General features: G+C 54.4%; 1 protein-coding gene across 14 annotated transcripts in view; it reads right to left on the reverse strand.

Moving 5' to 3' along the window:
- Nucleotides 1-1,479: 1,479 nt before the first annotated feature.
- The window catches only part of SRCIN1 (SRC kinase signaling inhibitor 1), a 190,476-nt gene continuing 175,994 nt past the window's right edge, over nucleotides 1,480-15,961 (reverse strand). For 11 of the 14 annotated variants that reach the window (XM_073326148.2, XM_073326149.2, XM_073326150.2 and 8 more), the window contains 2 exons: nucleotides 11,096-11,233; nucleotides 1,480-6,316 (listed from right to left, as the gene is read on the reverse strand). In XM_073326148.2, the coding sequence (XP_073182249.1) occupies nucleotides 6,125-6,316; nucleotides 11,096-11,233 (330 nt within the window). In that variant the 3' untranslated portion in view covers nucleotides 1,480-6,124. Of the gene's footprint in view, nucleotides 7,003-11,095; nucleotides 11,234-15,961 lie in introns of all 14 variants that reach the window. The other 3 variants (XM_073326147.2, XM_073326158.2, XM_073326151.2) reach the window with 2 other exon arrangements.

Here is a 15,961-nt window from a genome sequence, read left to right on the forward strand (position 1 = left end):
TTAGGGCAATTCCTCGTGTTCCTTGTGCACCTGGTTGGCTCGGGGCCTTTGGACAATCCCACAGGGCTGCTAAACTGCTGGTGGCTCAGTGAAGTCATGTGATGTGGGGAACAGGGGCAGAGCTCAGGGGAGAATAGGGGGCGTGGCATGCTTTCCTGCTGCACCCACAAAATAAACTCCCCCGGTTGGGGTTGATCAAGGCTCCCCACCTTGCATCACTTTCTCTGCAAAAAGGGGGCGGTAGGCTGCAGCTGCAATCCCTGTTAGCATCGTTATCATTATTACTTGTCTTGCAGGATTACCCGGCAGCCCCAGTGCTGGCCCCACGGCGCTAGGCGCTGTACAAACACCGAACGCGAGGGCTGGGGGGGGGCTCGTCTGCACTGCACCACTGGGCTCACGTTCGTACCCGTGTTCTCACGTGACCAGGGCGAACAGCCGGAGGGACTGGCTGAGCGGTACCTCAGGCCCTGTCTACAGGAGGGGCGCCACACCACTGGCATGGAGATGCTTCTAAAAGCGATGGCTGGGTGCCCCCCCCGTTGCTGTAGCAACGCCACCTCCCCAAGCGATGGTAGCTAGGGCAACAGGCGCGTGTCTGAGCGGGGGTGAGGCCAGCACAGCTACGGGGCTCGGGTGGGGGGTGATTTGTCACCCAGTGATCAAGTTTAGATGTAGATGAGCCCCCATGCTGCTGCATCCCCAGCAGGGGCTTCGCCCCTGCCCAATACCAGCCGCACCAGCCCGTTCGTGATCCGGGGCCACGCCCGCTGCTCACAGCACAGGGCCTGCCTAAGCCTCTGCCCGTGAAACCTCCAAGGCAGGGATTTGCATTGCGCCCCCCCCTTTGGACAATAAACATGACGACAGCACCGCAGGAGGGGGGCACTGAAGCCTGAGCCCCAGGTGGGGGTGGGGCAAAGCCGAAGCCCAAGGGCTTCAGTCCGAGGCAGGGGGCCTGTCATCTGAGTCCCGACGCCCAGGCCTAAAGCCCTCGGGCTTCAGCTTTGGCCCCAGCCAGTCTAAGCCAGCCCCGACGCCCCCCCCAGTTTGACAACCGCTGCACCAAGGCCCCTTACGGCGCCAGACCTGACGTCACCACGGCTTGCGATGGTTTTGCTCCGTCGCCGGGCGCGTCGGCCGAGAGCGGCTCCGCGGCCGTCAGGGGAGACCTGGCCTACGGCGGGGACCCCGGCCTAGCCCTCCGCTCGTGGAAAACGACAGGCCGACCTGATCGCCTGCGTGTCACAGTGATCAACCCATCGCGTCAAGCGTCCTGCTGGGCCAACTCGCTTCACTTTAAAGCCCAAGGGAACTGGGGCTAGCGGGCTGTGTGCATGTGACCGGGAATCGGGGCAACACGCCAGTGCGACCGAGCGCGAAGACTGCAGCCCCCTGAGGGAGGCTTTCCGCAGCCTGGTGAGGATTCGGTGGTGGTTGGTCAAGGGGCAGTAACAAAAGACAAAGCCTAAAGGGAAGAAGGGCTATAGAGAAAAAAAAAAAGTGTTTTATTAAAGCCAGACACTCTGATAAAAAAGAAAATAAGAAAGGAAAGGCAAAAGAAAAAGCAACCCTTTGTCATTTGGAATTTTTCAAGTTACAATGATCACATTTCTCACAGAACGATCCATGGCATCCATATAGTTTATACATAGACCTACGCTACAGACAGAAGCCAGAAAAAGATTTTCAAAAACATACAGACTCCAGACCTGTCCTTTACAACCAGCTTTGTTTTGTTTTGCAAAACAGTTCACAATAGAATTCATGCGCGAGAGAGAGAGAGACACACACGACGTTGTAGAAACCCTGAAAACAGCATCTAAAGTTTTCTTTTTTTGTCCTTTCAAAATCCCCCCCACATACAGCCTCAGACGACGAAAGCAAGGGGTGGCATGCAGCAGGGACTTCAGCGAGACATGCGTAACTCGGGTGGTGCCTTTTGAGGTTTTTTTTAACTTTTTCTTTTTTTAATTTAAAAGTCAAACTAAAGTGGGTTTATTGTTCAATCAACACGCTGTGATTGTTGGTCTCACACACAAGTGGAGTGATGCCATGAAAATGACACACACAAACACACGCATAGAAGACTAGTCTGCTTAACCGTGGCGGGGCTGGGGCAGGAAACGAAGCTAATCAATATTAAGTCAGGCCTCCAAAGCCACAGCCTAGCGTGGCCAGTCGCTGCCCGGTAGTTAATGGGGGCAACCATGACAGTATTGGCCGTGGCCCCCGTGGGAGGGCCGAGCCTTTGCAGCACACGGGAGGCTGCAGCAGGTCACCTCACGCAGCTGTAAACATTTAAACACGTGCACCTTTGGGGCAGCTGTTCAAAGGCGCCCAAGTCCCCTTAAAAGCCAATGGGAGTTAGGCACCTGGGCCTACGTGCCGCGTGAAGCATTCTCAAAAGCCCCTTGATTTTTTTTCTTTTCTTCCCTATCGCCCAAGACACTCAGGCCCAGAACTTGAAATGTGCTTCGCTGCTGAATGCCCACTGAAGCCAATGGGCGTTAGGTGCGAAAGTGCCATGGAGGCCCTGGGCCTTAGGTGCTTTTGACCATGTTCCCCCCCCCGCCCCCCACCTTGTGCCTTGGGGGGGGAAAAATCTGCCCCCAGATGCAACATCTGTTGCTCATGTAGTGACAGCTGCCCGGGCCCACGAGCCAGTTCTCGCTGGCGCGAGGCCAGGATGCACGTGAGTCACGTACGCCCAGGTGAGGCTGGGGGGAGGGTGGGGGGGGCTGTGGTTTACCTGGGTTTTAAAAGCACCTCGTCCCCTCCAGTGGGGAAGGGGCAGTGCTGGCCGGGGGGGGGGGGGGCTAGCCCTTAGCTGCAGGGGTGGGGGCTATGCTAGCATTTCAATTTTAAGCCTCCCCACCCTTGCGACTCACACGCCGGCAGGAGAGGCAAGTGTGGCACTGGCCCCCAGCAGCAACATCGAGCTGGTCCAGCCCCCTACCTTGAGCCACAATGGGGGGGTGTGCCCCCCCGTGGGAGCTGGAAGGCCTTCACCAGGGTATTTGGCCCTCCTTAATACTGGGGGCTCTGCCCTCAGGGTTCCCCCCACCCTGGCAGGGCCTGGGGGGTGGGCACCCGTCTGTCACTAGCGACGGGCTCAGTGGCCACGAGACAAGCCACGACGCTACATGCCTTTGCCGTGGTGGGTTTTTTGGCCTGGCCCTAGCCAGGCTGTGGCAGGGGGTTCAGTGAGCCAGCGGGATGGTGACTGGGGGGAGGAAGTGGGGGGGGGCTGGTGGAGGGCGGGGGCGAGCCAGGAGCGCGCTCAGTTTTGCTAGAATGTTTTGCTTTGGTAATGAAAAATAAAATGAATGCTTCAACTTCCGGCTACCGCTGCGAGGAAGGAGCCCGGATCCGGCTCATCCCGCGTCCCGAAAGGCCACACCCGAGCCTCTGGCCCAAGCGCGTGAGGCTGAGCCGAGCCCCCCCCCCCGGCGCTGAGCCAGCCCCACTGGAGCAGCTGGGTGCCCAGTGCATGGCAGGGGCAGAGGCGCAGAGAGGGGGGTAGGACTTCGTGGGGCTGACACTGACCCGGCCGTGGGAGGAGCTGGCCCTGGGGTGGGGAAGGGCTTGGACAATGCCGGGCAAGGGGGAAATACTCGCGATGTAAAACCAGCCCCTTCTTTAAGAGCAGGGACGGCTCCTTCCCCTCCCTGCCCCGTGGGTGGCGCTAAGTCCCCCCCCAAACTCTGCCTCTTGCTGTTCCTTTTATCTTGCTCCTCCCAGGGGGAAAAAAACGACCCACCAGCCCAGTGTGTGCCTGACTCTGCCTACAGCGTGTGGCCCCCCAACCTCTTAAAAATTGCTACAAGGGAGCTGGGGCAACTGTAACCGGCTGGGTGCTCCGTTCTAGCCCCCCCACCCCCCCTTTCCCCACTGGTGGCCAGGCCACAGTGGGTAAGAAGCCCGCTTGAGCCCCAAGACTTGGGCTTTAAAGGTCATACTTTACAATTCAGAGGTCGCAGGTTCAATCCCTGCCACCGACACCCTGTCCCGATGCTTGGTGTCACACACGGGCACCAGGGGCTCGCTCCAGATGCATACCAGCCTCTCCCATCGTGCACACAAAATGTAAGCGGGGGGAGGGGAGGAGTGACAGGCAACAGGGAGAGGTCTAGGAAAAACAGGATGGTAAGCTGAGCGTTAGGGTTAAAGCTGCGTTTCTAAAGCAACAATTTCACCAGGGAAGAAGATCCACCCCCCTCATATACCAGACGTGAAGAGAGTTCTTTTATTTCTTCTTCATTTAAATATTTATATATATATATATATTTATATTACGTATATTTTATATATATATAATATGTAAATATATTTTTAAAACAATATAAAATGTTAAGACACTTCACTTAAATGTAAAGAGTTGCTTTTTGCAATCCAAAGAAATTGCATTACGGTTCTTTTTTTTTTTTTCTTTTCTCTTTGTTATTCAAAAAAAGGCCCGTTCTCTTTGTACAAAAATGATCGCCCTACAAAAAAGAAAGAAAGAAAGAAAAAAAAAGAGAGAAGGAACTGAAAACCGGCGATGAACTAGCCAACGAAAGAAGTGATTCGATTCCGTACTCTGGTTGCACATGGTCCGCACTCTACACGACAGCATTTGGGATATTCACACGCACACACAGCTCGCATAGATTCCCCTAGGTATAATCTGTGCTTACATTTTGTTTGTCCAGTGACTGGCCATCCCTCCCACCCCCACCCCACACACGCACACGTATGTATTGTACTTTAACAAACCTCTCCCGTACCTATTTGAGTCCATGGCATGTGACCCTCTTTTGTGCCCATTCTCCGTGGCTCCAGACTGAGCCCAAGAGACCCCAGCGTTGGCCGCTGGACCTGCGGCTCTTCTCATCTCGTTCCCCATCTCCCTCCCTCGGGTTCCTCTAACGAGCCCCAGCCCTTCGCCGTGTTATACAGTGCATTCGTTACAGCCACGGTGCCAGGGCCCGCTCCTCGCCTATTGTACTTTGCATTCTTCCCCCTCGCTCGCCTCCTGGGCATTACAGCCCCCAGGGGCTGCTGCTGGTGAAAACCACCCGCTAGCCCCTGGCGTGTTCCATGCAGCCCTGCCTGACCAGAGCTGATTGCTCTAGATTTCAGAGGGCCCGGTGGGGACTGTCACCCCCCCTCAGCCCAAGGCCCGACCCCCACTTACCCATGAGTCCATGCAGAGGCCAGGAGGTGGACCAGGAGCATTAAACTCCAGCAGCATTCTCAGCCTCCAATTTACACCCCCATCTGGGCACACAGTATATTGCTTAGTACAGTGGCACTCACCCTTTGCCGTGCAGACTAATATGGAAGGGCAGGGAGGTTACAACCCATGATCCTTGCTGGGGTTATGCCCCTTCTCCCCCAGTTGAGATCTAGGGCTTCCAACCTCGCCCCTCCCACCTGCGCTACTCTGTCTTTCCCCATTCCACCCCACTTGCTGAATTCAGCTCTCCTCCCACGTCCCTCAGTCCAACGTCATCAATGCCTGGCAGTATCGGCCCCTTCCATGCCACTCAGCCCCTGGCCTTGCCGTTCAGCATCACACCTCTGCTCCACGCAGTCCTGGGCTGCCCCCGCCAGTTTCTCTCTCTCACTACAGGAAGGAACTGACCAAACCTTTAAAGTGCTACATTATGAAACTAAGATGATGGGAAACCTGACTCCTTCAGGAACTGTTCCCGTCTCATTCCAATTTCTCTACCCGTTTCAGCCATGTCTCTTGGAGTAACATTCTGCCTCCCTGCCACCGAGATGCCCCGACCTTTGGTCTTTCCAGTTGCGAAGCACCAGGCAATCTCACAGACTAAACCCGCTCAGGTGTTTCCCTTGGAAACCCTTGGAAGAAAGAGACAGCGAAGCTAACGCAAACACTGACCCGCTGGCTTCTTGCAAGATGAGCCCTGGCGGCCTTCAGTACAGCGGTGACCTTTCAGCAAGTCAACAATCAAAAGCCCAGCGGAAAAGCTGCACACACAGGCTCCAAAGTCAAAACACCACTGACCCATGAAGACTTGGCTAGAGGACTGCAGCACAGTCTCCTACAGGATTAATCACAGTTACAGCTGTTTAAAAACTTTAAGGAAAGAAAAACGGAGTGGCAGCAGCATTAACAGTCAGATCGGCGGGTTTCTGAGACGTCTTCAGAAGCCGCTCCCCCCCCAACACCCTCCCTTCCCCTGTCAACAGCCTTCTGCTTTTGTTCTGGTCCCCCTTGAACAAGGTGTGGCAGGTTCTGGCGCCGCGCACCGTCGTCGTTGCTTGAAGCTCGTGAAACGGGCGGAGTGAAGTTCTTAGCGCTCTTAAATAAACAAAAAACGCCAGGGTGGAAAAAAGGAGGTGTCGAGAGGGGAGAAAAAATAAAAAAACCACCAACAAAAAGAACACCAACAACAACAACAAAAAAAAAAAGAGAGGAAGAAACAGAAAGTGGCAGGTCGGCCATATTGGAGCAGGAAGTGAGACAGAAGGTCGGCCACAGTGGAGCAGGATGCGAGACCGAAGGTCGGCCATAGTGGATCAGGACAATTAAAATAAAAAGCTAGAGGGACATCTGGTGACCTTTGAAGTTGCCTCAAGAAGACAGTCCAAGGGAGGAGTGTAAGGAAGAGAGAAGCCAGGCCCCAGTAAGGAGGAGAACAGTTGAATGAGAAGTTGGCAAGGAGCGTTAGAATGAAATGGATGAGTTCCTTGCCCCAAAGGAAGTCAATACAGGGATGGATGTTCTGCCAGGAGTAGTTTTTTCTGAGACTGGACTGGAAGTCTCACTCAGCCCACTAGCCTCTTTAGATGATCTAGCGGCCTAGAAAGAAAAGCAATATTCAAGGAGGAGGAGGAGGAGGAAGGGGGTGGGGGGAATCAAACAGTTTTTTGTTTTGTTTTTAAGGAATTTGTTCAGAAGCAGCATTGATTTAGGCCTGAGGTCGAGCAGCTGGGAAAAGGTCCACACCACAAACAGAGCACGAGATGATCTGGTTCCACGGGTTACTGGATGAGGGAAGGAGCATCACCAAGAGGAGAAGGCGAGCGAGAGACAGAGAGAGACAGACAGACAGACGGACGGACACACACGCACACAGAGAGGCAGGCAGGCAGAGGGAGACAGGAGAGAAAGGTCGGGGTAGGGGGGAACAAGAATTGAAATGTTAGACTGGGCATGCACGGCATGTTAGAACAACGCCTATATTTAAGTTAGCTGCATCACAGCTGCGTGGGGGAAAGCGGGATTTCCAGGGGGTGAGGAGCGGGGAGGTGGCTGCAGAGGTGCTGTTTATCAGAGCTGTCCGACAGGGGCAAACGAAAGAGATGGTCGTGCACAGACGCTTGTGAACTGCGGGGAGCATCGCTTGGCTGGGGAGGGTGTTCAGTGACCTGTGTTGGGATCCAGCAGCTTCAGAAACCACGGGTGGTGGGGGATAGGGGTAGGTCCTCCAAAAACGTGACTCTGCCCCCCGACCCCCACCAAGCTGGGTTAGCCTAAGCATGGGGAATGAGGACAGCACCCCAAAACTTTATGAAGCATTAACATAGAATAGTCCACGTTGCCCAAGTGAAGCTCCCGGTGAGGGACACTGGTGACTGACAGAGCAGACGTGAAGGGTTTTGGCAGCTCTATGTAACCTGCTAGGAAAGAGGCAAACCCACAGGTTCTCTTGCAAGACCTTCCCCCTCCCGCCCTGTCCGTAGATGGAAGGGGAGAGAGGTCTGCTGTGTCGCTGGCCCCTACATGCAGAGAGGAGCCGGTATGACCAAGGCATGAGGAATGCTTAAAGGTGTGATCCTGAAGGCAATGGAAAGCTTCCCTTTGACCACAGCAGGCTTTGGGGCAGGCTCTGGCGGAGCAATAGCTGCATGGTGGGGCCCAAAGTGGGGCTTCACAAAGCGTGTGACTCTCGAGGCGGTGGGGGAAAGGACTTGGGGAGCCACCGAGCTTCTGGCTGAGAGAGATGGTGGGGGGAAATCAGAATAGGGCAAGGTCAGGCTGGGTCTCTGCAAAGACGCCCCCGTGGTGCGATGCGTTGGGTGCAGCCTCTGGACGGCACCCTGGACATTTTCCAAGCCGCCTAGATGACCTGGGTGCCAAACTCCCATTAATTTGTGGTGCCCTATAATGGGATTTTTCCCAAAGTCAAAGGGACTTGTGCACCTAGCTCATTTAGACGCCCTACTCCAAACCCCTTTGGTGAGTGTTTCTTCAGCTTAACAGCCCATTTATACTAAATCAACAATTTTTGCAACTATAAGAGTTAAAAAAAAAAACCCTATATCAATGCTAACGGTGGGGCCGTTATTTGCATGTGCGTAGCGAGAGGTTGCCAGAGAACACACCGCCCACAAGCCTGGCGTGGGAGGGCGAGATTTTCTTTGCTCTATACTGTAATAAAACGAGCAATGTCTTATGACACCCCCGCTCCCTCTCGTGCTTTTTTGTGATTCCCCAGGAGGCTCCTGACCTGCCGGTGGAGAAACACTGCCTTAGACAGTTGCCTTAATCACAGCCTTGAAACCCTGGATTGGCCAAGGCATGAGGAAATGTATGCGAGGGTACAATCCTGCACCGGCAGGCAAATGGAAGAGAGGGTCTAGGAGGTCTTAGGTGTCTGTGGCCCTAGGTATATTCTAGCATCTAGAGAGGACAGAAGAACGTAACAGTGGCCACACTGGATCAAACCGATAGCCCAGCGTCCTGTCATCCGACGGTGGCCAGAGGCATGGTGCCAGGGCATGATGGTTTCCCTGCCAGCTACTCTGGTCTGCAGTGGGGTGATGGGGTGGGTCTAGGGTAACTGCCTCAGCGGTGTTACCTGTCTGTTCTCCATACCTAGGGAGGATATCTCCCCTCCCCTCCATGCCCCAACTGCAGCTCCCGACTGGTCCTTCTGAGTCCTGTGTGCCCAGCAAAATTCCCCAGGCCAGGCACAAAGGAGTCAGGCGCCCATTGACCGGCAAAGGGACGCAGGCTCCTCACGCGGATCTGTGCCTTGGAAATCAGCCCCCAAATTGTTGTCATGAGAACAGAACATACTAAGGGATTTGGTATCTGTGTGGGGGACACCCCTGCTTGTCATGGGCCAGTGTAACGCTGCAAGCTAGACTGTAGGGGTGGAGTGCAGGGAGTCTGGCCACGCACAGACATCCCCACCCTGAGGAAAGAGCTCAACAGCACCATGGCGGGCTGGGGGCTGCCTCTCGGCGGGGAGCCGGCTCTCCCGGGAAACGACAAACAGCATCTGTGCTGGGCTCTAGGAGTGCGGACCCCGGTTAGCACTGCAGGAAGTGTGGGTGGGGAACGTGCAAAGGAAGCAGCTCAGATCCTTTCAGGGATGGGTCCATTTTGCTCACGAGACGTGGCCCAAAACCCAGCGCGGCCACGGCGGCCAGGCCAAGGGAGTGGGGGAACCCGCCCTTGTACCCACTGGGTTTTGTTACACCCGAACAAGCAAAATTTGGGATTTTTCAGGAGGATTGGGGGAGGGGTTGAAACACAGACTGCAGGGTGGGGGAGGGCGGGACATCAGACAAGCCATCCCCAGGGTGCTGTCGCTCAGCAGGGACAGGGACTGGGGGCCAGGAGGCTAGGGCTGGCCACTAGTGCTGGGGGCAATCGGGCATAAAAGGGGTGGGGAGCAGGGTGTCATTCAAGAAGGGGAAGGGCGGGGGCGGGGGAAGGTTTAAGGGCTAGAAACTGGCTTTTGTTACCTTGCCTTGTGGCTTCAGAAAGCTGGACAGCCACTGTGAGCACGGTTAGCATCGGCAAGAACAACAGAAGCAAGTGAACCCAGCTGCACGCTCAATGCTACCGCAGACAAGCCCGCGTAGAACGGGGAGTGGGGAGGCGCCCAGAGGGTGGGGGGGGGTCTACTCCAAATCTTCATCCAACTGCCCTACAGCCTCCCGGTGCCCCACCCCCTTTGCCCACTGTCTCGCGTGTCCCCCTAGGAAAGAATGCGGTCCCAGAACTGCTGCGGAGGTTGGAGCCGCGAAACCCCCACAGCCTACTGCAGAGCCGTGAATGGGCCCAGCTCTGGGGCTGTGTGTATCGGGGGAGCCTGCGGTGTGCTGGGCGAAGATGGGTGGGGAGCAGGATATCTGATGGGGGCCGGAGAAGGGAGAGAAACAGTCTCCCCCACACCTTTAGGAAGCATCCATTGGGGTCTTGCTAATGGAGAGCACTGGGCGTGGCTAATGTTTGTGGGCGGAGTCTGGAGTGGGCGTCAACCAGCTACTGATTCCTTGCCGAGCTCAACGGCAAAGTGCTCTGAGGTCGGACTCTGAAAACAGCCGAGCCACCAAACACCTCGTTCCACAGGAGAGTCTCCCCAGCTTGAGCGTTAGCTCCCCACCCCACCACCCCCGGCCATAAATCCCCGCTCCTCTCCCCAAGCGGCCTGCAAAGAGCCGCACGCACCAGGAGACACCAGAGGAGAGCGCCTCCTGTGGACAAAGACTGGGCCCACCCGGCATGGCTTTGTGGATCCAACAGCAGATTCAGGGACCCACAAGATCACTTTGTGGGGAGCACTGAGGGTGGGGTGGGGGGTTACCCATTTGCCATCATGAGCACGATGGGCTCTGAAGGGGCTTTAAGCCTGTCTAGGATCTAAGGTTAAAGTGATCCATGTCTCTCCTTCTTAGAAAAGGGTGACTGATAGACATGGCCCTCCCGAACCGATGGGAGGAGGGTGGAAATGAAGCTGGGGCAGGGAGCTCGGGGGAAGATGCGAATCCTACTTCAACCCTCACACCACGCGAGACATGAGTTTGCTGGTCTCAGCTCAGTGCCCAGTTTAATGCTGCGGAAGCCGTCGTGGTGGGGGTCAGCAGAGCCGATTGCACATCTCACCTCCCCCGAGTCAGCTGCCTCCCCCAGGTACACAGATACCTCCCCCCCTCACCTGTGGCAGGCTCCAGGAGAGTAAAAAGCAGCAACAGAAAATTTGTGCTGTCAGATCGCACAGGCTCTCGGGCAAGTTTCTCCCACCCTCCCCTGCAGACGTACAGAGACAAGCAGGGCTCCTAACCAGTCTTTGTGTCCCCCTGCGGCTAACAGAGAGGAGCGGCTGCCCTAGAGATAAACTACCTGCTGTGGTCCCTGGATCCGCATGTATTCCATTCTCTGCTTTATGTGTTTGCTTTTGTCCGGGCTCGCCTGCTGGCTCTGCTTCAGCCGGGAGGCTGGATTCACCATCTTCATGGCTGGAATGGAAACGCCGCCACTCTGTTGAAACACATGGGGTTGGGGGGTTAAATCCGACGCACGAATGAGCCAACCTAACGCTTGCTCCCGTTCCGGGTGTGGGAGGCAGCTGGCTGGGGCCGGCCAGCAGCATTCCCGGCCTTGCTTCCCGGGGGAAGATCTTGCAGTGGTTTGTGAAGGAGATCCAGAGGCCCCCTGCGATGCCCACAGGGGTGAGATTTTCATCAGCGCGCCGCACCGACCTACCCCGCATTGAAATCGGTCCCTCAGTGGGAGCAGACTTAGGCCAACGTTACGGCCTAGATCCTCAAAGGTATTTAGGGTCCTAACTGCTATTAATTAGGGGCCTAAACCCCTTTGAGGATCCAGGCCCAACTGCTTTAGAAAAGCTCACCCCTAAGTGGACTGAGTGGTAAACGCAGCCCCTCTGGTAAGGGGGCCGGCACCCACTTTAAGGCTCCTCGAGAACAGTGCAATGGGCCCGCCAGCATATCTGTGCCTGGGTTTGCTGCTTTTCACTAGTAGGATCCTCCCCCCACGCCCCCAAGCCACGGGCAGCATTTCGGCACAGCAAGACTCTCTCCAGGAGAACCTTGCTTTGATCCAGCCCGGCTGTGCCAACCCATGGCTCCTGGCCCGGAGCACTCTTGGCAGCTCCAGCCTTGCCAGCTCTTGCCATTTCAAAGTCACGTGAGCTTTGGTGTTTTGATCAGCGCCCTGGCTCCAAGCGTCACAGCATGAGGAGAAGATCTGGGCTTGAAACAACGGGAGGCAGCAGACTGATGTTTGAAATCATGACCCCCTCCCAGCGGGAGACTAAAGGCTCAAAAGCCACAAGGCAAAGACAAAGAACCATGAATGTAACATTAAAAAAAAATCCAACAATTTTGCTGGGCCTGGCTCATGATTTTTGAACCTCGGGGAGGCCCGTGCTGGCAGTGAGGCCCATCACCGCAGCCTCAGACCCAGGCAGCACGGAAAGTGTGGGAATTTCTGGTCGGGAGCCAAGCTTTGCTCATGGCCCCAGGTCTGTAACATGGAGCGAAACCAAAACCCTGGCTCTCCACACCCCCAACTTTGGGGCAGAATGTGCCTTGGGAAGAGGGTTCACCCTAAACAGGAGGCGAAGGACAGAGATGTCCAAAAGGCAGCACACTTATGCAGTTACCACATCCTTACTCTCCATCAGAGAGACAGAAAACAAGTGAGTCTTAAGGAGCCTTCTGGTGTTTTGGGGGTTAAATTTCTCTTGGGGGCAGGTGAGCCCCATGAGATTCTCTGGCATTGGAAAAGCATCCCCTCAGTACTGCCCCACGCTGGAAACAGGCCACCGGAGCCTCTGCCATGCAGCGCCCGGCCTTCCAAATGACTTCACTGCACTTCCCAGTGAGTGGGGGGGCTTGTTTCCCAGCGGGCTGCAGATCCACCCGTGATTGTGACAGCCACACCCACACAGCATCCCTAAGCACCTCGGGATACAAATTAACCAAGGACCTGACGCTCTTGTCTCCTGGGAGTCTTGTCTCCTGGGAGCGTGGACGGCAGATGTCCGAGTGCCGAGATTGGGGGAAGAACATGCCTGGGATTTCAGAGGAGGAGAGGACCTGACATCGGAGTGGAGATACAGCCCCTCGGGCACCCAACTGAAGGGAGTGAGTCCAGATTTACTCCAGAATCTGGCCTGGAATCTTTCCTCTCAAGTGTGGCGTGCACCACCAGCAGCCCCATGAAGAAAGCACAACGATAAAAGCCAATGTGCTCACACGGGATTGCCTGGAGAGGCACATGAATGCTGAGCACCCACAACTCCAGCTGAGGACATTGGAAACTGCAGGTGCTCAGCACCTCTGAAATCAGGCCCTCGATTTAGGTGCCTAACTGTGGAATTGGGTGCCTAATTTTAGGCATCCGGGTTAGAAATTGTTGGCCAAAAATCCGTGCTTTTGAGATGGGCCCAAACCTACTCGCAGAGCCAAATACCCTTGTACTGCTGGGGAGGTTTGAAATCCAAGCCTGGATCCAGCCCCCACATTTTGCAAACAGCTCCAAGCCCAATTAGATGTTGGAGCCAAAAACCAGGTTCCAAAAGTCCCTCGACTTTGGGGGTTTTTCCCCAAACCTGGATGTTGACGCTGCAGCCAGATCCCATCTTCGATCAATAACTTGACTCCCCCCCATGTTCTTTCCACACCAAGATCACCCTAATCCCCCTCCCCTGGAGGGGTCCCAATTGTACACACGGTTTGATATGTTCTGAAATGAACAGGAAACTTCTCAGCACAGAAGCGTTTGCATTGTCGGTCCCAGGATAGGAGACAGATTTGATTGGAACAAGCTCTGTTGGCGAACGAGACAAGGTTTTGAGCGTGCACGGCGCTCTTCTTCGGGGCTGGGAAACGCAGGACAAGCTCTGTGAACGCTTGTCTCTTTCTCCAACAGAGGTTGGTCCAATAAAAGATATTACCTCGCCCACCTGGCCTGTCAGCACATTCTCATCAGGTAATTCCGCAATGCAAACAGCAGGGACTAGGGAAAAACCACTGAAAGCAATGGAAAACCGAAAGCAGAGGGAATGCATCCTGGCTCGATGAGAGGATGCATGTGAAAGCGAAAGAAAGAGAGCTGCTTTGAGACAGAGGCAGAGTTCCAGGTGGGAATCATGACGGTGGGAATAAAGCAGTTTTTATTAGCTATCCACATACAATTTGAGATACAGAAGCTGGTGAGAAGGACAGCACAAAGAAAAGATTAATCTGTAAGCAGACAGAGGTCCTGTAACTTGGGTGGATATCAAGGCTGCGCCCAAGGAATAGCTAGTAACCGATCACTGCAATCGTTTGCCCCATGTAGCTCATTATTTTTTCCTGGAGTGCGTGCTAGCATTCTAGCCATGTGCACACAGACTGACTTTCTGGTGCCTCTTCCAAACTCTTCCATCCTGCAACCTGTGCTCCTCTCTCCAAGTTCCATGCAGGTTGCTACAGTTATTATGGAAAAACACGAGCAGATCTGGGACCAGCTACAATGGATGGCACAAACAGGGCTTTGTAAAGGAATGCTGAGCAGGATGTGCGCTGAGCTGAAATTTAGGCCAGGCCTGAGCATCCTAACCCAGGAGCTGTAAATGGATGAACCATCATTTCAATGACACAAAAATCAGGCCCATGACACTAGATTCAGCAGAGTAGTAAAGGGGTGAGTCTAAATGGGCTGTACAAGAGAAGTGCAGTGAGCACCGATGGGTGTCAGCCAGCCAGCCTAGAGTAAGGTGAGGTGAGTTGAGCCGCGTTGTTCTAGGGAGCAGCCTGCTTTCTCTCCCTCTGGTTTTTGGGCTCTTGTGGGTTACCATTCTGAATTCTAAGATTTAAAGTCGTGCTACACTGCAACCTTCCAGCAGGCGTATTTCTGTTTGTGGCTTAGTTCTCTGTGTGCATGCGGTGAGCATGTAACATTTCCCAGCTATGTTCTGGTGTCCATTGCAGTGATTACAGATAGGGGTGACCTGTTATGATTTGGATCTGCGTCTCAAACAGCCCAGAAATTTAGGGTGATCGGGGGGGTGAATTTTCATCTGATTAGTGACCGATTCAGCCAAACCCTAGCTAAGTGGCCTCCTGTTTCAAGACCTTTGTTTTGTGATGCATCCAGGCAACCAGAGATCCTGCTACTGTAGCGATAAATAAAACTTGCGGGCTTACTTCTCATTTACACTCAGGATTTGTCTACACAGCCATCAGAGATGTGACTGTCGCTTGGGTACATAGCAGTGACGCTGTGGCAGCATTCAAGGGACCCTGGGTAGCTAGCTGGTGCTGCAGCAGTTTCACTGTTATTCGTACCTAAGCTAGCTGAATTAAAGCTAGCCCGCATACGTCCATACGAGCTGCAATTGCCCGACTGCAGTGTTCGCAGACCCTATGGTCCCTTTACACCACTCCGTCTGTGTAACCGGAACTGAAGTGGCAGCAAACGACAGCGACATCCATTTTAAGTCCCGTTTACGCAGGCGCAGCGATGTCAAGGGGCCTTAATGTAAACAGGAACCAGGCCCGGTATAATTGCTACAAAGGGAAAAGGGATTCATTCATAAAAGCGGAGGGTTAACAAAGGAATAAGCTGAGTTCTGACTGGCAGAGTTCTCCCGCCCCCTTCTCTCATCAGCTATTCAGCAAGAAGCCTGGTCCTTGCAGATTCCATTTGCAACCAATTTGGACAGCTTCAGGAGCTCAGCTCTGTGATTTAATTAGGAGAAGCATCTGCCACTTAGCAAGGCCACTTAAAGTGCAGTTAGTTAGAAAAGTGAGAGACACAAAACTCTCCATCCTTTTACTTACAAATGGAGGGGATCTAATGTGGCGTCCCTGAGGGTACGCCTACACAGCAAAGAAAAATCCGTGGCACTGAGTCTCAAGGCCCAGGTCAACTGACTTGGGCTCGCTGGGCTAAAAGGAGCCATGTAGATGTTCGGGCTTGGAATGGGGCTGGGGCTCCGAGACCCTTCGCGCTTGCCGGATTTCAGAGCCCGGGCTCCAGTGTGAGCAGGAACATCTTCTCTGCTACTTTTTGCCCCGAAGCCTGAGCCAGGCTCTGAGATTCAGTGTTGCAGGTTTTTCTTTGCAGCGCTGACATACTCTGATTAACACAATACAGAGCAGGGGCCCTTTAAACTGGACCTGATCCTGCCCTCGATCCCACGGGCATGAAACTGGAATAACTGCACAAAAATTAATATGGTTACTCCAGATGGAC

Source organism: Lepidochelys kempii, chromosome 27 (genome assembly GCF_965140285.1).
Source record: "Lepidochelys kempii isolate rLepKem1 chromosome 27, rLepKem1.hap1, whole genome shotgun sequence".
NCBI lineage: Eukaryota > Metazoa > Chordata > Testudines > Cheloniidae > Lepidochelys > Lepidochelys kempii.